At 37.5% G+C, this 23909-nt stretch overlaps 1 protein-coding gene and 1 long non-coding RNA gene across 2 annotated transcripts in view; one reads left to right on the forward strand and one right to left on the reverse strand.

The window, feature by feature from the left end:
- ERGIC1 (endoplasmic reticulum-golgi intermediate compartment 1) overlaps positions 1-23909 on the reverse strand; it is a 64272-nt gene that overhangs the window by 35582 nt on the left and 4781 nt on the right. Inside the window, exon 2 of the mRNA XM_039352152.1 lies at positions 10376-10437. Coding sequence (XP_039208086.1) covers positions 10376-10437 — 62 coding nt within the window. The remainder of the gene's footprint in view (positions 1-10375; positions 10438-23909) is intronic.
- LOC120312012 lies at positions 6039-22987 on the forward strand. The gene is made up of 2 exons (XR_005557774.1): positions 6039-9284; positions 22825-22987. It is a non-coding gene; the product is annotated as an uncharacterized LOC120312012 (long non-coding RNA).

Genomic DNA, 23909 nt, shown 5'->3' on the forward strand with positions numbered 1-23909 from the left:
ACATGGAATATGCTACACCATGCTACATTGGTGAGTGAATTCCAGAAATGAGACATCATAACTATTTCAGTAGTGGACAAGTAAGCAAAAAGCTTGGGAGATGGACATGGTGATAGGAAACCAGTTCTGAAAATATATAAACCAAAGAAATAGTCCTGCTGTTCAGATGTATAACCAATGCATTTTTCTTTGGACATCAAGATGACTAACAGAAGCAAGAGATCAGAACAAAACACTTTTTCTAATCCATGTTTTCTATCAACTGGAATTGAGAGACATGTATACTCCCTTGATGTTGAAACAAGCATGTAAAACTTTGATAGATGATACTGAGTGATACAGGCCTATTAATACCAGCTTTTGAACTGAGTTACAATGGAAACACTGTGATTCTAAGCCAATTTTGATTAAGTTTACATTTTTTATTATTTACTTGTTTTTCACATTTCTGAACCACCCATCTCCCTCAAAGAGGGACTGGGCAGTGTACAATAAAAAGTCAAAATATACAGTGAGGGAAAAAAGTATTTGATCTCCCGCTGATTTTGTACCCTTGCCCACTGACAAAGAAATGATCAGTCTATAATTTTAATGGTAAGTTTATTTTAACAGTGAGAGACAAAATAACAACAACAAATCCAGAAAAATGCATTTCAAAAAAGTTATAAATTGCATTTTAATGAGTGAAATAAGTATTTGACCCTCTATAAATCAGCAAGATTTCTGGCTCCTAGGTGTCTTTTATACAGGTAACGAGCTGAGATTAGGAGCACTCTCTTAAAGGGAGTGCTCCTAATCTCAGCTTGTTACCTGTATCAAAGACACCTGTCCACAGAAGCAATCAATCAATCAGATTCCAATCTTTCCACCATGACCAAGATCAAAGAGCTGTCCAAGGATGTCAGGGACAAGACTGTAGACCTATACAAGGCTGGAATGGGCTGCAAGATTATCACAAAGCAGCTTGGTGACAAGGTGACAACAGTTGGTGCGATTATTCACAAATGGAAAAGCACAAAATAACTGTCAATCTTCCTGGGGCTCCATGCAAGATCTCACCTCGTGGAGTTTCAATGATCATGAGAATGGTGAGGAATCAGCTCAGAACTACATGGCAGGATCTTGTCAATGATCTCATGGCAACTGGAACCATAGTCACCAAGAAAACAATTGGTAACACACTACACTGTGAAGGACTGAAATCCTACAGTGCCTGCAAGGTCTCCCTGCTCAAGAAAGCACTTATACAGGCCCATCTAAGTATGCCAATGAACATCTGAATGTTTCAGAGGAGAACTGAGTGAAAGTGTTGTGGTCAGTTGAGAAAAAAATCGAGCTCTTTGGCATCAACTCAACTCAGCATGTTAGGAGGAGGAATGCTGCCTGTGACCCCAAGAACACCATCCCCACAGTCAAACATGGAGATGGAAACATTATGCTTTGGGGGTGTTTTTCTGCTAAGGGGACAGGACAACTTCACCGCATCAAAGGGAGGATGGACGGGGCCATGTACCATCAAATCTTGGGTGAGAACCTCCTTCCCTCAGCCAGGGCGTTGAAAATGGGTTAATAGTAATAGTAATAATAGTAATAATGATAATAATAAAGTTGGAAGGGACCTTGGAAGTCATCTGGTCCAACCCCCTGCTGAGGCAGGAAACCCCATACCATTTCGGACAAATGGCTGTCCAGTCTCTTCTTAAAAACTTCCAGTGTTGGAGCATGCACCGCTTCTGGAAGCAGGTTGTTCCACTGGTTAATTGTCCTAACTATCAGGAAGTTTCTCCTTAGTTCTAGGTTGTTTCTCTCCTTGATTAGTTTCCATCCATTGCTTCTTGTCCTGCCTTCAGGCGCCTTGGAAAATAGCTTGACTCCCTCTTCTTTCTGGCAACCCCTGAGATATTGGAATACTGCTATCATGTCCCCCCTCATCCTTCTCTTCATTAAACTAGACATACCCAATTCCAGCAGCCGTTCCTTATATGCTTTAGCCTCCAGTCCCCTAATCATCTTTGTTGCTCTTCTCTATATTCTTTCTAGAGTCTCAACATCTTTTTTACATTGTGGTGACCAAAACTGGATGCAGTATTCCAAGTGTGGCCTTACCAAGGCATTGTAAAGTGGTATTAATACTTCACGTGATCTTGATTCTATCTCAAAAAGAAGCACATTAAGGTCCTGGAGTGGCCTAGCCAGTGTCCAGACCTTAATCCCATAGAAAATCTGTGGAGGGAGCTGAAGGTTCAAGCTGTCAAACGTCAGCCTCGAAACCTTAATGACTTGGAGATGATCTGCAAAGAGGAGTTGGACAAAATCCCTCCTGAGATGTGTGCAAACCTGGTGGCCAACTACAAGAAATGTCTGACCTCTGTGACTGCCAACAAGGGTTTTGCCACCAAGTACTAAGTCATGTTTTGCGAAGGGGTCAAATACTTATTTCACTCATTAAAATGCAAATCAATTTATAACTTTTTTGAAATGCATTTTTCTGGATTTTTTTATTGTTATTCTAACTAAACCTACCATTAAAATTATAGACTGATCATTTCTTCGTCAGTGGGCAAACAAAATCAACAGGGAATGAAGTAATTTTTTCCCTCACAATATAAAATTAAAATGTTTAGAATTAAAATTTTAAAAGGAAAACACAGTGAAACATTAGTGAAAAGTTATTTAAAAATCCGAAGAGAAGGCTCTTATGGCACCAACCAGCCCCACAATTCCATGCTCCTTTGAGCTCCCTATTCAAGACCCCTAAACCATCTTTTAACTCCTTTTTAGAAGGCCAAAAGAGTCGTGGTCTGCCTTACCTCCAGGGACAGAATGTTGCATGGGACAGAGACAATGGCAGCAAAGGCTCTCTTCCTAGACACCACCAGTTGGATTTCTTTAACTGTCTGGGTCTGCAACCTACCATCCCTGCCTGACCGGGGGATGGTAGGTTGCAGGCAGGCAAATGCTCACACTATGCAGCGGGAGGCGAGGATTTCTTGAACATGCCTCAGCAACTAATGAAGCTCTAGGTGCTATTTTTTTCCACAAAATTAAGCAGTAAAAAATGAGACTAGATTCTTTCTCTGTATCACAGTTCTTCCCAAGTTAGTATTATAAAGATCACTACAATTTTCCTTTAATTGTATTTGTCTACAGTTGGATTTAATAAACACTTTTTGCTGAGAAGGAAGCTGAAAATCTCTGGGGTTCTTACCAGCGTTGGTGTTCTATTAGACATCTCTCTATATAGCCAATTTGGTGTATGGTTAAGGCACCAGTCTAGAAACCAGGAGGCTGTGAGTTCTAGTCCCACCTTAGGCATGAACGCCTACTTGGTGATTTAGGGCCAATCACTCTCTTTCTCAGGCCAATTCACCTCACAAGGTTGTTGTGGTGGTAGGAGTAGGAAGGAGTATTAAGTTGTTCACTGCCTTGAGTTATTATTACGGTGGGATGAACAAAATCTTTTTAAAAATACCTCCATATGTTTCAAAACAGTCACTGAACAATGACTGTGAATGAAGGAAGCAGACTCAAATGAAAGCAATGAGGATGTGGCAAAATCCGTATGTGTTAATCTAAGTGAAAGAGGCAGAGATGATATTTATTGATGAATTAAAGCAAACATTCTCCACATATTGACTCCATTCTGAATCACCATGGAATAGGCAAAGAAGAAATGCTTCAAGCCACAGTACTGAGGGAGGGGAACATCTAAACACCATGTGACTTTATTCATTCTTCAGACACAATGCCAGGACATTCCAATATCCATCTTCATCACCACAAGGTCTTGCCGCTGAAGTGTTCTCTGTATTGCAGCAGCCCTTTTTAAATCATTATGGAACATTTGTCTTAAAAATAATCAGATTAAGAAAGAAGCACAATTTTAAATGAACTGTGCATCAATATTGTCCTCCATGCATTTACTCAATGGTTGTTAGAGACCAGAAGCAAGTTGCTGGGTTCGTTTACATAGCACATAGCCATAGCCATTCCCATCCTGGAGCTTGAAAGAACTCCTATTATTCTAAATCTTATTGTTCCAACAACATGCCCTCACTGTAATTCCAGAAAACATCTATGTTGTGCTCCTGTCTGTAAGGCTATACCATGCATTGCTGTAAGGGCTATGATAAGAGATTTTAACTGGGTGAAATTCAAATGTCTCTTTAGCAAATATTGGCAATAGTTGTCATACAAAATGGGTGTCAGGGTAGTGCCATACAGCTTTTGACCACTCTGTTTTGTGTATGCTTATCGGGATACATCAAAATACAATAAATAAGATGGCTGTGAGAGTTCCAATCTTCCTTGTATGTAGAGTACTTGTGAATACAGAGGAAGTCCCTGGGTCAACTCTCCATGCACAGAGGAAGACTCCTAGACCACTTATTTCACAGTATGTCATGCATGGAACTGGAGAGGCAGGTTTGTAATGTTTGTCTATAGGGTGCTTTGAGTTGCATGACCTCTTGATTCAGGCAGCAACCACTTTTAGGTCAATTGGTCTACCCATCCATTAGAAAAAAAAATTAATTGGAGGCATATTCATAATTGTTACAGCCACAGCCAAGAGCCTTTAATAAACCTGAGATAAGAAACAGTATTGTAATGGGTGGTATATATTCTATGAATTTCTATTTAAATGGAAATCACACCATTTAAACCAAGAAAAATACATGATACATGATAGCAACTTAATAATTCTCACAAGCCAATCACCCATAAATGCTAGGAAATACAAGAGTCAGAATGTAACATTTTTTGTCATGAATGGTCTGTTCCGGGAACTAAATGCCTGATAAAGTATGTCACTCTTCCACAAATTATTCTGTGGTAAAACATTTGGAACTAACACCCCTTTAAAAGAATCCAGTTGAATAGGATCAAAGTGTGAGAGTTCTTTCAGCCAGAGAATGACTGTGCTGATATTATAGATGATTTAAAGAAATCAGAATGTTATCAAGCTTGAGGCAGAAGTGATGGAAAGGAAGAAAAGTTGTTTTAAGTACTTGACAAACCACCCAAAGAAGGGAAAAGGCATATGGAGACACTTTGCTAAGAATGTATCCATGTACCTGAATAAAGGCACAGACTGTTTCAAGCTAGTTTGGAAAAAGCATTAGATTGCACAAACTGATTTATCAAGGTCTTCCCACACCTAGGATTAGAAAGATTGGGATGACAGCTCTTGACCCAGAATTTTAAAAAAAGGAGATGCTGTGTCATCTCCAAAGGAAATTTAGCCAAATCCTATGTACTGTAATAATACAAGAATCTGCTTGATTCTACTAGTAGGCATTTTATCCTACGCCCACTGACTATTCTTGCTGTATCTGTTCTCTCTTATTTTAATATAATTTCATTATACCAACATGTACTGAGATTTGTTCATCCAAATTTTTTAATCTGTTTATTTTATTTATTAGATTATTGTGCCAGTTCTTTTTCTCAGAACTGTACTACCAATATCATCCTTTTTTTCTTACTTTTGTTGACATGCTACATCGCATCCTGGAAAATCCTTAACTCCATCTTTCTTTAAACAAAAGTCATGCATTTTAATAAAAATATTTTTGTAGGGAAAAAAAGCAAACTAGATGCAAAGGGATAATTTTAGCCCACCCAGAATGTTAGAGGAATGGAGTCAATTGCTTGAAACAATGAAGCACAGTAAGCTAAAGAAAGGAAAAGCTGAGTTCAGCTTCTCCTTCCTGGTGTAAGGAACAGGTTTCCTTTTCCCAGCCTATAAATAAACACAACTATTTTTATGTTGGAACAAGAAGGTTAGCTATATGAATATTTATGCCAGATACATCCAGAACTCTCAGTCAGTAAAGCAGGCTGAGAATCCTAGATGTTTCCTTCCTTCCTTCCTTCCTTCCTTCCTTCCTTCCTTCCTTCCTTCCTTCCTTCCTGCCTGCCTTCCTTCCTTCCTTCCTTCCTTCCTTCCTTCCTTCCTTCCTTCCTTCCTTCCTTCCTTCCTTCCTTCCTTCCTTCCTTCCTTCCTTCCTTCCTTCCTTATCATTCTGTCATTATTTCCCTTCCCTTCCCTCTTTGTCATTCTGTCATTATCTTCCTCCCTCCTCCTTCAATTTCCTGCCAGCTTCCCCATGTACTTTGTTTAAAGGAAGGAAGTTGTTGGGGAAGCCACCGGAAGTTTCAAGTCCAGCAGGCAGGTAAATGGCTGCTGCCGGGTGGGGAGAGAGTGGGGGGGTGTCTGTGGAGTGCAGGCAAAAAATAGTACATGAGGTGAACGACAGGTTTCGTAACACTTGGGAAGAGTACCTGGAGATGCATGAGAGTTGCTATGCAGAGTGTGTAGGGGCACAGGATAGGGCACACGTCACGAAATGCTTGTGGGGGTTGCAGAGGTGCCATGCCAATCAGGAATGACCTATGGGAAGGATGCCAGGGAGTGCTTAAGAGTGTGCAAGAGGTGCCTTACATGGACAGCACACGAGGGAATGGCAGCATAGATCAGGAAGGGTGTGGGGGAGGGTGCCCAAGAAGTAACACATGGGTGAGAGAAGATGCACAAAAGAGAAATGTGCGTGGGCTGCCCACGAGATGATGCAGAGATCAGGGAAGGCATGCAGGGGGCAGTGCAAATCAGGGAGGGTTGGCAGAAGTGTGCAAGGAGTCGGGGAAGCACGTGCAGGGGGGTGGCATTGACCTGAAAGAGTGCATGAGGGTTCCTTCCTTCTCCCTTTCTCCCCTTTCCTTTCCAGCAGGCACGTAAATGGTTGCTGCTGGGTGGGAAATGGAATGAGACGTTGTGAGTCTGACTGAGAAACTGTCACACTGAAAATGAAGACCACATGACTGCAGCAGCAGCAGCAGCCAGTACCACTGAAACAGCCACAACTTTCCAAATTTCATTCCCTCAGGAGTCAGTGGTCCCAGATTTTGGACACATTCTGCAAATTAGCTCATTTGAAGTACCCTGGTTTAAAAATGGTCGCCCTTTGATGCACTCTTTTTGCTCAGTTAAAAGTCATGACAGTGAATTTTAATAGTATATAGATAGTATACCTCCTCAAATGGTGGCAATGGATCAGCCATAACAGATCAGGGATTCCAAGGGTGTCATCTAACCCAACTAGCTATAATGGAACTTGGAGACCCTGATTCTACACTCCTGTACCCCAATCCAAAAATTAAGAGAGGAAAGGCTTAAATAGAGAGAGCAAGATGCTCTCTATGGTGCATAGAAGGGGTTGGGCACCTAAAATAATACAAAGTTTTTCAATAAATTATATTTTTAATGTAAATTGTTCCACTTAGCATTATTACAAAAATATCTTGGTCCATTAGGAATATAAACCATACATTATTAATGTCATAAATCACACATTTTCCATTTGCATCTAGAATCCTCTGTCTTCAAAGCTTTACAATATTTTTGCACAATGTTGTCATGAATATATACAGTTCATCCAGAAGAGCTGGGGAGTGACAGAGCAGCTGTCTGGAGTGTTTTCCTATCAATATGTCATTTAGTTTGTGCCATGGGTTGTTAGCTATCATATGCCACAGCATATGTCACGGCAACCTTATCCAAACATGGGCAGTTTGGCATGATGATAGACAGTAAGCTTGGAACAGCTATTGGTAGACACTTTACAGTACAATCCAAAACCATCCATCAGCTGACATAAACTGATTTAATACACCTTATTTTTAGAAAAGATATTTAATAAATTACCCGGAATCATTTGAAAGGTTATGTAAATTTTGTTCAAGCCAAGAACTGTAGATTTAGATCACCTTTTTAATGAATAGCTCTACATCTTCAGACAAATAATGAAAAAGGAATGTAGATATAATTCATTGATACAGGTAAGCCAAGATTTTTCTGTGAAACCTTGAATGATCCACTGCCTGGCAAGACTGTAGACAATGCCAATATAGTAGATTTACTATACTGAGTAGCCTTACTCAGTGAAATACAGTGGGCATGTATGCAAAAAATATATATATTCAACCAAAAGACAGTAAGAAGGAATTTTTTAAGGACAGGATAGAACAATTAAAATTTAGATTGCTAAGGCTTCAAATGTTTAATGGGGAGATAGATTTAATGACAACAAATGACAACAGATAGAACAATTGAATTGGCAATGAAGATATCAAAGTGGTGGATAGCTTCTGCCTTTTAGGATCAATTATGAACTGTAAAGGAACAAGCAGTCAAGAAATAGTAAACTGAAGATTAGCACTTAGTAGAGCAGCATAATGGCCTTGGAAAAGATAATTGAATGCTGAGGTGTGTCTATACCTACAAAAATTGTGCAATCGTAGTATTCTCTATGATATTCTTCAGAGGTGAAAAGTGGACCTTGAAGAAGCAGGCTGGATTTAATTACAATAGAAATGGGTGCAATCTTGATAGACCTGAAAAACTAGGTTAGGGACAGATTGTCATGGAGAAGATCTATGCAATCACTAGAAATTGAAAACAACTATGGCACATAATCAATAGCAGTTAATGCACCTTATATCTGGAGCATGAATGAATTCATCTTTCTGAATACTCATGCATTCAAAGAGATGCAACACATAAAATCCTTCATAACTTTAAAGTAGTTCTGGTAGTCCTTCATTTACAACAGCAGTAGGGATCGTAATTTCAGTAGCTAAGTGATGCAGTTGTAAAATGCGACCACATCATTTAGCAACAACAGTCCCCACAGTTTAACACCATCACAATTCCATATATGGTGTAACTTGAAAAATCTTACATTACGAATGTGGTTTGCTTATGGAGTAGTTGTGCAACTTGTTTAACATGTATTTGAAGACTGCATATATGCCTGATAATTGAATAAATGTTCCCTACACAAAGAGAAAGGGAGCAAGAGTAAGTGCAAAAACTACCAGTTCAGATGTTATTTGCATAGTGCAACAAGTGCAGGAGAATTTATTTATAAATTGTGCACATGAAGATGACTGTTAGAATTCTGTTTGAAAAAGTATAAGGTGTGTCAATAAGCATAATTTTAGAAGCACACTGAAGATTTATGAGGGACGGGGATATACAGACCATTTTGTTCTTCACTGAGAAATGTATCCATGTTCAAAAGAAAATTCTGTTGTCATTTGTTGATTTTAGAAAGTATATCATAAAATGAATAGGTTTGAATTATGGACTTTTTTGTGCAAATAAGGAGTTGAAGACTGATTACTAAATAAGCTAAGAATAGCTTATGATGAAACTAAAACGTGAGACTAAATGGAACACTTAGAAAATGGTTCAACATACTGAAGAATGAAAGAGAAGACAGGTAATGTCACTTGCTTGTTTAATGTGTTTATGAATACATCGAAAAGGAACATTTTGCTCATATTAGGGATGTATTGATCCATGTATACTTAGTAGTATATAGATGATATACAGAATGTAAATGGGAATGCCTGAAAATGTGAATTATTTGCAGCAAATCTTAGACTGCAAATTGAAGTTGAGGAATTTGGATCTGAAAATTAACATATCAAAGACTAAGAAAAATAGAGTGAACAACTGCAAATAATACATAAATGACAACAAAAACTAGACAATATAGATTAATCAATGTACTAGGTATAAAGTTTACTAAAATGGATGGACAAGTTTTAACATGTGCAAATGCTGGTAGAAAGGTAAAAGATAGTATAGGATCTGTTACAAGGAATAAATGTTGATTGAAAGAAGAGAAATTGGCTATGTATAATGCCCACATTTTTATATGGAACTAAGAACAAGGCACATGAGTAAAAGCAAAGAAATAGAATGTGTTAGGAATGTAATGCTTAAGATGTACATGTAGAAAAATAAAAAAAAGAAATAGGGTCAAAAATTAATGAAGATGATACGCAATTAGTGGGAAGTAGCCAGTCAAACAAAGGAACAGGAAACAATATGTATGTAACAATAGACAAATGTAATATTAGGTATAAAGAATGATTCTGATTGCATGTACTCTATGCAATGCCCTGAAATGATGGTATAGAATTAAAACTTACAAAGAAGAAATGAAGGGGTAAAGATACCAAATAATAATAAAAATCATTCTCAAATTATGCTTTGTGGCAACAAAGAAAGATAAAAATAAAGATTCTGCAAAAAAAACATTCATATTCATTTACTTGAAAGCAGCCGTATTCACTTTCATTCTTCATCCAAATTGGAGGAAATAAATATGTCAAATATTATCCTTGTGGGAGGATTCAGCAAGATCTCACTTTAAAGGCCAATATGCAATTTGAAGGCCCACAATACTGCTTTGAATTACCTGTACTATTGCTACTGTATATCATCTCATGGTTTTAAATAAAAGATCAGAAAAAACTCCAATTTGCAAAGGCAAAAAAAAAAAAAAAATACAGAGATACTTACTAATTGCTCCTGTAAAGGTTGGCTGGGTAAGGTCTTTTGGCACCTTTCTGTAAATATCAAACCTGAAAAACATACCAAAAAAATATATCCACAAACATTATAAAACAGGTGGAACATTTCATGATTCAGAGTCTACAATACCACAGATATTTCTATTAATGGTTCCCATATTATAATTATTCATTTTTCACCACTTTTTTTTTCTCTCGTGTAAGGGAACAACCATATTTTTTAAAAATTCCATCTATGAGAAGAATAAGGGAGAGAGAGAATGGAGAGATGCCATTTTTTCCTTCTGCTTCTCCGCACTCACGCATTAAGCCTAGAAGCAGACCCCTTAATTGTGCTTATTAGTGAGTTAGTTGACTACTATATAAGGTGCAAGAAAAGCCACCAAGAGGTCTCTACCAGCCTGTTATTCATGTGGCCCCATTTCAGATGACCTACAGTATTTCCATTATGAGTTCTTTCAAGCAGACCAGGCTGGGCAAACCTTTTTGTTGGTTTAGTTCATTTCCTTGTCTATCTAGAGCAGTGGTTCTCAACCTGTGGGTCGGGACTCCATTTGGGGTCGAACGACCATTTCACGGGGGTCGCCAAACAACGCAGTCCGCCATTTTTTCCCCTTTTCCTTAGCTGTGCTACTCCCTTTTATTCTATTGGCTTTTGAAAGCCAATAGAATAGACTCTCTTGAATAGAGTCTAATTCTATTGGCTTTCAAAAGCCAATAGGAATTGTCCAGGCTGTCTCTGCCCTGCTGAGCCCGCCAAAAGTCCCATTCTGCAAACGGTGCTGCACCAGTTGAGTAGTCCTCGACTTACGACCGGTTGAGTAGTCCTCGACTTACGACCAGTTGGGGGTCACGGCATTAAAAAGATTGAGAACCACTGATCTAGAGGCTACAGAATAATTTCCATTGATGTGATAATATCACCAGAATTTCAGAGGCATGATTATTGACCATTTGGGAAGATGGGGGAGGGGGACTGGAGAGGAATTAAGGATAAAAAAGGAGCAATTTACTTCCAGAAAGGCCTGCTTGCTTACATTTCAAAACTTTTTTTTAAAATGAACACTTCTCCAAATGGGTTGTTTTGCTGCTGAATACTGAGGATGTGATCTCAGCCAATTTGCAAGTTACCACTTAAGCGCCCCATAAGGCAATGAACCAACCTATTTCTGGGATGTATCCCTGCAGATGAGATTTTACTGGACTGAATATTATTACTTGGTTCATAGAAATCTGAAATGCTGAGGAGAATGTTTCTCCCTAAGAATGCCCACTTTCTATTTCCATAGGGAATCTGTATTGGGGAACATTCAGAAATTCCATTCTCCACTTGAAGTTTGAGGTGGTGGGCCCCAGAAACAGTTGCTTATTAAACAAGGACCCCTAGGAATAAGAAGGCCCCAGTTAATCTCACTAGAGTGTGGAATTAAGGAATAAAAACAAAGTTGAGAACCAATTACAGTATAACAATTATGGATTGCTGTTTGTAAGAATCTCTGGCATATATAGTGCAGTACCTTAAAAAGTTACCATCAAATGTGAAAAACCCCTTTTTCCAAAGCAGTTAAAATCGAAACTACTCATGGGCAAAAAATAAAAATAAAAATAAAAACAGAAAAGGCAACAGATAAGGTTTTTTTTTTAAAAAAATGACAACCAATTTGTTTCAGAAACAATTAAGATAGTGATATTGAAGGGTAAAAGTCTGCTTTTCTTCAATCTCCTCTTTATGTCTCTATTTCTCCTTCTCTATAAATTTCTGGTCTTCCATACACTTATAATATAATTTATATTAGGTTTAAGAGATAATCATTGCAATGGATTACTATCATTTGGTTTTCTATGAACAGGCCAGCATCTTGACTGACTACATGTCTACTGTACAATTCTATAAACTGTGTATGACTCAGATAATTCTTTAATAGTTGACAACCTCCTTTACTTAAAAAAATGAAAAACTAAAAATGTTAAAAATAAGATTTATATTTCTTCATCACGCCAAAATGCTGTGTTGCCTAAATTTAGTCATCAAATCCAAGCCAGCAATCCTACATGACAAAACATGCATATGACAAGAAATAATTATGCCCAGCTACCTATGCAAGGCCTATATGCACGTGAGAAATGAAAAGACAATTTTAGTTACAATATGTAGGACATCATCTTGATGTAACACAAAAAGGTTCTGAAGATTAAGCATGCTGCCTTGAGAATGCTTATGTAAAAAAAAGATCCAGTGCCTTTTAATGCTTATTAATTCGCCTGGAGAAAATATAACTTTCTGCACTTCTGATATGACACATTTCTTTGCCAGGAGATGGGAGGGACATTTGGGGAAGTATTTATGGAAACATATGCATGCAAACCTGGAGTCACCACATGACAAATACATATGAACAAAAGCTTTTGACATTTGACATTATCAAAGCTATATACTGCATTTTGTACAACCTGATTCATCTTTCCTCTCACTGAAAATAATATTCTTCCATAAAATAGCCCATTTATGGGCCTGCAGATTCCCTGGGAACATCTGGAAAGCACTGTTTACATTCTTTCTACACAGACCACGGTAACAGCAACATATGATAAAGAGCTTCATAGCAGCTTATGACATCATGGCCTCATAGGCAGAGGAAATAGCTGAACTTCTTGCTCACAGCCCATTAAAACCTCAACACTGGCGTCTTCTCACTAAAATGACAATAATGCCTTAGTAAACCTGGTGAGGAAGCCAAGAAGAAAAGAGGCGCTTTGGAGTGTAACTAAATTATTGGAAACAGGAAATAGCTCTAGGCTGAAAGCAGTAAAAATAACACCATATGGACACTATAAAAGGAAGCATGTTTTTTGAGCAAGAGACAATCTATTGCAAAAATTTTAAAAATAGTGCTAATGTTTCTGGATTAATAAGTGGTGATTTTAAAAGAAAAAATGTTGTCTTCTTTGGCACATAGTCTCTTCTTCTTGGTATTTTTCACTTTAATAATCTCAGATTTTTATCTGTAGAATGTCACCAGGAAAAACACACTGGATTTTTGGAGTGGGGAATGTATTAATTGTAATGACAGACAGACAGACAGACACAGACACACTTCATTTGTCTGTTTACTTAAAAAACATACATAAAGAAGCCCTGCTAGCTAAACCAAATCTTGCTATTGCTTTTCACTGAAAATCTAGCTAGGCTTTAAGGCATACAAAACTTGTAATTGATAATATTTAGAAGTTAGAATCAGACTTTCAAATTGCGTAATGGGTTAGGGTGGAATGATAAACAATTCATGATATAATAGAAATATTGCATCTCAATGTCTACCGCACGTACATAACTTGTAGCATTTGCATGACAAAATTTTGCATGTGCATCACTTCAGCATCACAACAATATGCACTGGACACTGCTGAACTGTTATAGGAAAAGTCATTGAATAGATTTCAAGTTCAGATATCTTAACATTGTGATCATAAATGATAAAACAGTACCACGGAACTCAGAAGGACTAAGCTAGAGAAACCTGTTTAGTTGGACACACTGTTCAAATGAATGATTGACACACTGCAATATAGATAAATCTTTTTGTGCTTTGGAGCATAGTGAATTTTTTGTCCTTTCTTGATTATCAATTGATATTGCAACTTCATCTGGGACCTTGTTAAATTAAGACCTTTAAATTAAAACTTAAAATTATTCTACACTAAATGTCACCATACTAGACATACTAGACAAAAAAAAGAAACACAAAGTGTTGCTATAAAACATATTTCATTATTAAATTAGCATAAGTTCTGTTTCTCTGTGCTGTGCATCAGTCGAAATGCCAGATCCGTATTGGAATAATTTTAAGATGGCTGGGTGTGCAGAGTTACTGGCACTTCACTTTTCTTTGCAGCAATATGGCTTCATTTATTCTTCAATTATTTTTCTGTGCTGTTATCAGTGTGGCTCAGATACCATTGAAGACACTAGATTTTTGTGAGAGAAAAAATACAGAAATATGAGCTAAAGCACATATCCTTAGTAGAGGTTGCCTTCTTGTTGCTCTAGCCTTGCATTTCACATTTAAGGCGCTATCAAAACTAGAATCCTACATCTGTGTGGTCTGATCATATTGGAAGTAGATCATCCCTACAGGCACAATAGAACCATCTTTGAAAGTTGACTATTGTATCACTATATGCATTATTATTATCCCGGGTTTCCCTTTTTTGTTTGGAAAAGAAAAGCATAGACAAAATGAATTAAATTCCTCCAAGAACAAATAAATCCTATAATTAATATTCTGTAAAATGCTATAGCCGGCAGTGAGTGTGCCAGCCATTCCCCGTTTTTAGTCATCCATCTCCTTACAGTGTTATAGCCAGAATTCTATTTAAAATGTAGAAAATAAATGTTACAAAAAGAAGATAAAACTAAACAATAATAGCTAAATAATCAATATGACAGGCTTTCTGAACAATTTTTAAAAATTATAATTATTCAAGGAGACTGAATCTTATTGGTTAGCTAACAATATCTGTACATAAAATAAATCTCAGATCTACTATTGAATTAATTTCATCTCTAATTAGTAAGATTCCATGCCAAATAAGCATATTCAGTCCGCCATAAACAATATGAAATTGGCCTACAGTAATGTCTATTGCCTTTGATTTATACAAAGTACTGTATTGGGGGAAATGCATAAAAATGCTGCATTATGAATAATCACAAAGAAAATACTGTGTATTACTAAGTCTATTCACAAAAGAAGTATGAACTAAGGCTAGCTGTATTTGGTATTATATATTGAGAAAAACTGGATTAATCAACAAATGAAGAGCTTTTTAAATAATCTGCAAAAAAATGACATAATGAAAGAAACAAAATCCAGCTGTACTGATTTTGGCTGGATTTAAACAGAATGGGATAATTTTAGTTCATCAAGCTTGCTTATACTTTGCTGTTATACATAGATGGTGCCATTGTAGCAGAGCAAGATTCATACTCAGAAAATTATTTGTTTTCATGTGCCAATAGTGGCAAGTGGAGATAATGAAGAATGCCTCACGTAGCCTAAATCAGAGTTACTCTTAGTAATTTGCATTATACAAGCAGTCCTCGACTTACAACAGTTCATTTAGTGATCGTTCAGCGTTACAACAGCACTGAAAAAAGTGACTTATGACTAATGGTGGGATTCAAATATGTGAACAACCGGTTCTCTGTGTGGATGCTGCTTCCAGAAGTCCATTCTGGGCCTGGGCAACAAAAAATTAGCTACCGGTTCTGCAGAAGTGGTGCGAACTGGCTGAATCCCACCACTGCTTATCACCCTTTTCACAGTTACAACTTTTGCAGCATCCCCAAGCTCATGTGATCAAAATTCAGACAATTGGCAACCACTTCATACTGATGACCGTTGCAGTGTCCCAGGATCATGTGATCACTTTTTGCAATCTTCTGACAAGAAAAGTCAATGGGGAAGCCAGATTCACTTAACAACCAGGTTATTAACTTATCAACAGCACTTAACAACTGTCTCAAGAAATGTCATAAAATGGGGCAAAACCCACTTAACAAATGTCTTATTTAGCAACAGAATTTTTGGGCTCAGTTGTAGTTGTAAATCAAGGAATACCAGTACAAGTAAGGGAGGGAGCCTTATAAGCCTTAGGAGGTGGAAAACAGGCAAACAATCTCTTTCATCAAACTCTGACAAATATTGATGATTGAAAAAAACAAAATCACATATTTCAATAAGGCAATATTATTCATATTTCCATATAGTAAATTAATGTTGGTGTCTGTTTCATATTAGTAGAAAATACAGTATTTTTAAATAATAAAAAAAAGAACAACACTTAAAAATCTGGGCTAAGGCATAATACATTGTAGCTTGCTATGTTTTGCGAATTCCTGAAGCCCATATCTCCAAAATATAATCAACAAATCTGCCAGCATAACACGCAACCAGGTCATCAGACTGATGCACAAGATGTTAAGAAGGACAGCTGATAGAACTAAAAGTGCTCATGGGACTGTATGTTTGCTATCTAGAACTAGATAATCTGAATCCAGCACACTGCTTAACTGCCTTCTCGGGCTCATTTCTCCCTCCACATACAAGTGATTCATTCTGGTGAGTCACTGAAAAGGCTAATAAAAGTTCCCAAATAAAACTGAGATGGGGGCATGGAGAAAGGCCCAGAAGACTAATGTATGGTACAAAATGTATACTTATTTCCTGAACTAACAGCCCATTGTTCTTTTTTTAACTATAGGTACCCTTACATTTCAGATTTTTATATCTATGACAAAGTTCCCTTTGCAGCAAAAGAGACATTAAACACAAACTATTTTTAACTATGGCTCTAAAAAAGAAAAAGACATTTATTTCTGAATTCAGCTGAAAGAGCTGAATCCAAATCTTTCATTTTACATTAAAAAAAATCTTGGTGAATATGACAATTTCTTGTTGAAAAAATGTTTTATTTAATGTAGGTCATCATACAAGCTTTATCTTTATCTTTAACAATTTTAAAGATAAAGATAAATTTAGCAATTTTTAATACATTTCAACGAATTAACATAGAAAATCATATTCTTGCCTTAGTAGTCACAAAAAAAACACGTGAGCTTAACGGTTGAGCAAGTCAAGACTTCTCCAGTACTGTAGGTCAAGGAACATATCGTATGTGTCTGTCATTTGTGGATGGTTGCATAGGTGTTCTGTTTATATTTCTGCAAATGTAACATTCTGGCTAGAGGGCACTCCAACAGGAAAGCACAGAACAGGAATCAACCAATCAACATGTAGGATGTGCACCTCTGCACAACGCACAGTTGGGATTTGGGAGGTGTGTGCATTGGCCTGTCTGCAGCCATCTGCAGCCTGTGCTTACCCATCAAGCCCTTTGCACCGTAGGTATTTGGCGATGCCTAAAGGCAAGCAACTCTAAGGCATCAACTCTAAATCAAGCTTCGTTCTAATTGCAGATGTAGTTCATTTGCTCTTGTCTGACTCTTCCTGACTATACAACTTTTTATCCATCAGAAATAGATAGCATAGCATCATGCTTGAACTAAGCTGTTCCTTGTGGTGATCTTGAATTAGTCAGGCAATAAAATAAATCAGTACCCTGGTTAAATATATTATCAATACAAAATTATTTACCTTTGCTTATGCAAACAGAAATAACCCGTGAACAACAACAAAAAATGTATGGCTACTAGCAGGCTGCTAATTAAAAGTAATCTAGAATGTCATGAATCCTGATTTATAATGAGATCTGAATATAACCTGTACCTCCTAGCTATCTTCCTGCTCTATAGGCAACATCAGCCTTGAGTTACTTGCACAATGAGCAAATGCCTGAAAGTAAATAAATGACTTCAACCTCTTGATCCCTGTTCTAATCCTGATCTGGGGGATAGGGGCAAGCCTCAGCTTCCATTGATAAGAATGGAGACTTTTCTTCTGATACAAAGAGAATCCATTTAAGGCTTGATCTGAACAAACAGGGCAGTGCTGTGGTACTAGATTGAAACTCTATGGTTCTTAGCTAAGGGCAATTATTGAGATAAAAGGACTGAAAGGAAGGAATTTATAGAAAAGGGAGCTTGGAAGGGGCGTTGTCTTACCTGAACGCCTTTTCTCAGCATGAAGAATGGAGAATCCACAAATGGGTTAAAGAAGTCCTCTAGCCCAATCAGACCAAATCAATCAAGTTGCCACGCCCCTGTTGGACTGGACCTAACCCGAGTTTCGAAAAGAGCAAAGCTAAAAACTGTGTGACGTGTTGGCTCCCAGCTACTGACACTGACCTGACTGTGAATTTCAAAAAGGGGAGAGGGTGGATTCTCCATTCTTCATGCTGAGAAAAGGCGTTCAGGTAAGACAACACCCCTTCTCCAGCATGGAAAAGAATGGAGAATCCACGAATGGGACATACCAAAGCCCATGTGACCCTACGAGTGGGAAACAGGCTGGTCAAGTGTCGATGCTCACTGAACCATCTGTTGTAAAACATGGCAACCGAAGGAGGCCTCTGCAGAGGCAAATTTATCAAGCCTGTAATGACGGATAAAGGGGGAAGGCGAAGACCACGTCGCCACCCTACAAATGTCAACGATAGAAGCCTGAGTGTGCCACGCAGCTGATGTAGAGGCACTGCATGTGGAATGTGCTGTCAGACGGCTTGGAACAGGCAGGGAGTGTACCTGATACAACTCCGAGATGCAGGCCTTGATCCACCTGGCAATAGTAGAAGAAGAGACCTTCTGACCTGTAGAGGCCGGATGGAAAGATACAAAGAGCGCCTCCAATCTACGAAAGGCAGCTGTCCGTTTAATGTAATATCGCAGGGCCCTGCGTACATCTAGAGCATGCCATTACCTCTCTAAGTCGTGTGATGTGTTAGGACAAAAGTCCGGTATTTCAACCTCCTGTGCCCTATGGCATAAGGTGTTAACCTTGGGAATGAACGAGGGGTCCAACCGTAGGACCACTCTGTCCTGATGAAAGATGCATAGGTCTTCCCTCACGGAAAGAGCTGCTAATTCCAAGATGCGCCTTGCCGATGTCACTGCTATTAAGAAGGCCACTTTAAGGGACAAGAGTCGCAGAGTGCAAGATCTGAGGGGTTCAAAAGGGGTTCCTGTAAGAGCCTGAAGAACCCATGGTAACTCCCAAGTGGGGTAACAATGGACTACAAGAGCTTACTGTTTGTAACCCCCATGATAAAGGATTGAACCCTCATGTGTTGAGACAACGGCGCGGAGTTGGCACAGGTGAAAGAGCCGCCGCCTTCCAAGAGATATTCGAGTATCCTCGGAATAGTAACAGAAGAAATGGACAAACACCAGTGACAAAAGTTCCGCCAGGTGGCATCGTAGATCCGATTTGTCGCCGGCCGCCAAGAGGCCTGGATCATTGAGAGCACTCTTGAGGAGTATGAACCCCATGTCAGGAACTGGTGTTCAGATGCCAGGCAGTCAACAGGAGCCACTGCAGGTCTGGGTGTCGTATGACCCTCTGTAGCAGGATTATCCGTTCTGGAGGAATCCTCCACAGAAGGAGCTATGGCGAGGCTCACGAGATCCGCGAACCATGGTCGCCTCGGCCAGTGTGGAGCCACAAATATCAGCTCTGTAATAGTTTTCTGATGACTGCTGGAATCAGGGGAAATGTTGGGAAGGCATATAAAGGTCCCCCAGGCCAAGGGCTGCAGAGAGCGTCTACTCCCTCTTATTTAAGTGCAGATTAGATGATACTTTCAGACTTCCTTCACTATCAATATCTTTAATTATGAAAGATAACAAATTAAAATGTGTCACTTTGCAGGAGGAAAAGCCAGGAATTTTTGCATATTCAATTTTGCAGCTATACTTTTTGCCCAATATAAACATTGTCAATCTGACAAGCAATACTTAGTGCATAGACAAACCCACATAGATTCTTCAAAAATAAAGGAAGTTCACCCTCTTTCTGTTAGAAATTAACCCCCACAGCCCTAACAGTAGTCAATCATCTATTGATAGATCAAGTGCACAACCTACACATGCTTTGAAACAGTAACTGTTTTATATGTTCTGTTGTTAAACCATTGTAACTGAAAACAGTTTTCAAACCTAAACAAATTAAATTCACTCCTCAACCCTTCAGTATCTTTGAGAATAAAGAATGTTAATCCTTCCTGAACATCAAGCAGGCTGAAAAGCAAATTATTTAATAACCAGTGTTCCAGCCCAGCCTTTCCTTGGATCAATGCTCTGAAACAATGACGAAGGGATATTTTAAAAGTAATGCTTGGTCAAAGGAATTCAATTCTAAAAAATCAGGGACAGACAGAAATAATATCAATAAGATCACCATGTACTCTTAAAATGCTATCTTTAATTATCCAAGTTTATAATAAAACAATAAAAAACTCCTTCACGCTCTATTGTGTTTGCCTAATCTCTGTCCTCTTAAGGCCTTGGCATGATAAACCTATTCAACTTTCATAGTGTAAACAATCAGTAAAATCTGTTTCACCAAGCTGCCAAATACAATAGCCATCTACTAATTAGAGTGTGCAGCGATCTGGAGACATGTGGGCATCAGTCTTAAAATAGCTGTATCTTTTCTTGGGCTTGGAAGGCTACCTTCTGCAACTGTTGTGTAATCCTAGAAAAAAAAAGGTTTAATTTAAAATCTGCCCCTAAAGAGGGTCTTTCAACAGGGCACTCATTGCTGCTGTAACTGAATCTATCCCAACAATAAAATATCTTACACCAATTTTCTCTTTAATGTTCAGATTAAATTTAATGATATTCTTCCACTGAAATTCTCATACCCGCATACCTATTGCTACAGCCAATTAACCATGCAGTCTTTGATCCATTTGATTCCTAGGTCATATTTCATCAGCTGTTCATAATTAAGGCCCAGGAGATGTTTCAATTTGTAGGTTATTTTCAAATTCCATCAAATCAAAGTATTTTTATTTCTGCAACTTTTCTGCAAAACATCTGGAAGTCCTACCACTTCTGTGGAAGTACCCAGGCTGTAAAGGGAACACAGTTCCATCTGAAATCTATACTGGACAAGGATGATAGAATCTTCTTGCTCTGAATTTTTTACAGGAACTTAACCAATGACTTTATTAAAATATTTTCCGAGTTCACTTGGAAATCAAAGCAAACTATAAAAAGGATGAAAAAAATAAAAAGATATAATCAGGCTTTACTGTAATCTGAAACTCACAGAACTCTGCAGTTCAGTTTAATCTTGATGATAGAGTGATCCTTTCAATTAGGCAGCAAGCCCAGAAGAATAAAAATATGTATCCGTAAAATTGGTTCTTTTCCCCTTTTCTGTCATACAATCACATCATCCCAGAAAAATATGTTCAAGTAATAGGAGAGATATTCAAAGAAACCAACCCGTTTTTGGAGTGAAAACTTTGTTTCATTGCGAATGAAACAAAGAAATAAATACACCAAACATCAAGAGGTTCCTTGTTCCTCCTTGGTTGAAAAAAAATTGTTTGTAAACTAATAAACAATCAACTGATCAGCATTCTACCCTTAATTGTCCTTATCTGAATATCATTTTGTTGCTTTATTTAATTGATTAACAAAATATGGAAAAATGAATAGGAATTTTTTTTAAATGAAAACAAAAGCCTTTTTGAGGTTTGCCCCAGGCCAGTAAAATCTCTTTTGTTTTAATCTTGATTTTATTTTGGCAGGGCCTAAGTGATAACTGGATATCACATATACATTTATATACTGTCTGTAAGCAACTAATTCATATGTTTCACTTCAAACCCACTCAACAATAGGATTCATAAATTTATCTTTTCCCTCTTAAGAGACTTCTACCTGATATGCTACATACCATGGGAGGATCTAATGCTAATCATAAAAATATTAAAATACTAGTCTGTCAGTCATAAGAAAAGTCTCAACTTATATCTCAAATTCAAGAGAAACATACAACAAAAATTTATTTCATAGCAAAACACAAATAAAGCCTAAACTTTAGCCTTGGCCTAAAGTTCTATTATTTCCTGAATTGCAAAAACAAGAGCAGAGGAAGGGCAGACATTGGGCTTATGCTAGAAATAAGATGTTACTATAGAATTGCTTGAAAGCAACAAGCATGAAAGAAAGGAAGTTCCTTCAGCCTGAATAACACTCAGATATTTTTATAAAGTAATAGTTTACTAAACATAAAAGTGTGGATAGACAGAAATTATTCACATTTATGAATTGTTCACATATGGAACGGTACTAATGGATGCACCCTCTGGGGAGAGGGAAAAACTATATCTTTTAATACTCCTTTCAGCTCTGTACAATCTTTAAAAATCTGCTATATAAGTCTGAGAAATGATCTCCGTGGTATAAGAAACGGCATTGGGAGAACTTCCTGTTCTACCATCACAAATTACTTACTGGACTGCAGGAACACTCTTATTTGTAAAATGACAACTTAATATTTTAGCTAATAAGTTATCTCTTGATCATATGAATAACCAAGTCAAATTTTCCCTATCATTTGAGTTTTAAATAGAAAAGGAAAATCATCCTAAATCTTCAGTTTGAAGTGATTAAAAGCTCAACTTAAATATATTTATATTGCTTCAATATTTATTTTAAATCCAATAGAAGAGAATAATTTTAAATCTTTGTTCATATGCCAATGTAAAAATTTACACTGTTTTTACAATCTTTTAGTTCTGTTCCTTTTGAAAAGTAGTGAGTAATAACTATCCACCCAGTATCATCCCATAAAATTGGGCTTACATAATGTAATATAATAACAGCTTTCTTTCTTTAATTTTGTTTGTGACTACTAGAAATGTTGCATGTTAATACAGGTAATTGTCATTTAACAACTGTTCACAGTTACGATGGTGATGAAAAAGTAATTTGACAACTGATTTTTGCATTTATTATCTTTGCAGGTCTGCAAAGCAAAAGAAAGTTGAAGCAAGATCATGAGCTCAGTCATTTTTTCAATTATCAACCACTTAGCTTAACAATCAATTTTCTAATCCCAATTGTGGTTGCTAAACAAGGACTATCTATAATGATTTAGGTGTCTAAAATAAAATGTTTTATACGGTTTGATTTGTCTTTTACTAAAAAGCTGATCAATACAGCTATTTAAGTATCACCCTAATAATTCTGATATATTCATGTCAATTCCAAAATATCTGATGTATCATCACAATTCCATAATGTATTTGACAAAGCAAATTAAGGTCTACCACAACAGTTCAGGCAGCTGAGAATTGTTGAAACAGTCTAATTGCTGATGTGCTACAAAAATATCTTAAATCGGGGTCCCCAACCCCCAGTCCGTGGACTGGCACCGGGCTGCAGTATGGCAGAAACCAGGCCACACAAACAAGCAAAGCCCCATCTGCAGGATGCAGGCAGCCCCCTCCAGTCCGTGGAAAAACCTGTCTCCATGGAATTGGTCTCTGGCGCCCAAAAGGTTGGAGGCCACTGTCTTAAATAACATATTAATTAACAATGCATCCTCTATATTTTTACAATCTATCTTTATGGTATCTCGCTCTCTCTATGCATTCAAAACTCTTTGACAACTGATCATAAAACAGAATAGAGAGCAACATCAACACAAGATAAAAATTTAAGAGATTTTCCACCTGTTAGACCCCTAAAACTCAAGACCATTAAAAGACAATGTGCTATTTTTCATGAATAAATGCAAGTGCCAATATTTTATTTGTATACTGTACAAACCAGTAATTTCATTCACGTCCTTTCCAATAATAACTAGATTTGCAGGATGTTAGCAAAACCATATCCTGGAAACAATGACATCATTTAGAAGTCCTGAAGGAAGAGTTTAACATTTGGACAATAAAATTACTGCCAACTTCCAACCTTGTTTATATTTAGCAGGAGTCAGTTACTTTGGTTCATAGGACAGATATCAAATAAGGGGAAGGAAAAAAAGCAATGGGATACAGAGGATCCAATTGAAGAAATCACCAATACTCTTCTTGTAAAAAGCATG

This window comes from Crotalus tigris, unplaced genomic scaffold, assembly GCF_016545835.1.
Source record: "Crotalus tigris isolate CLP2741 ecotype Arizona unplaced genomic scaffold, ASM1654583v1 scf7180000017568.12009008, whole genome shotgun sequence".
Taxonomy (NCBI): Eukaryota; Metazoa; Chordata; class Lepidosauria; order Squamata; family Viperidae; genus Crotalus; species Crotalus tigris.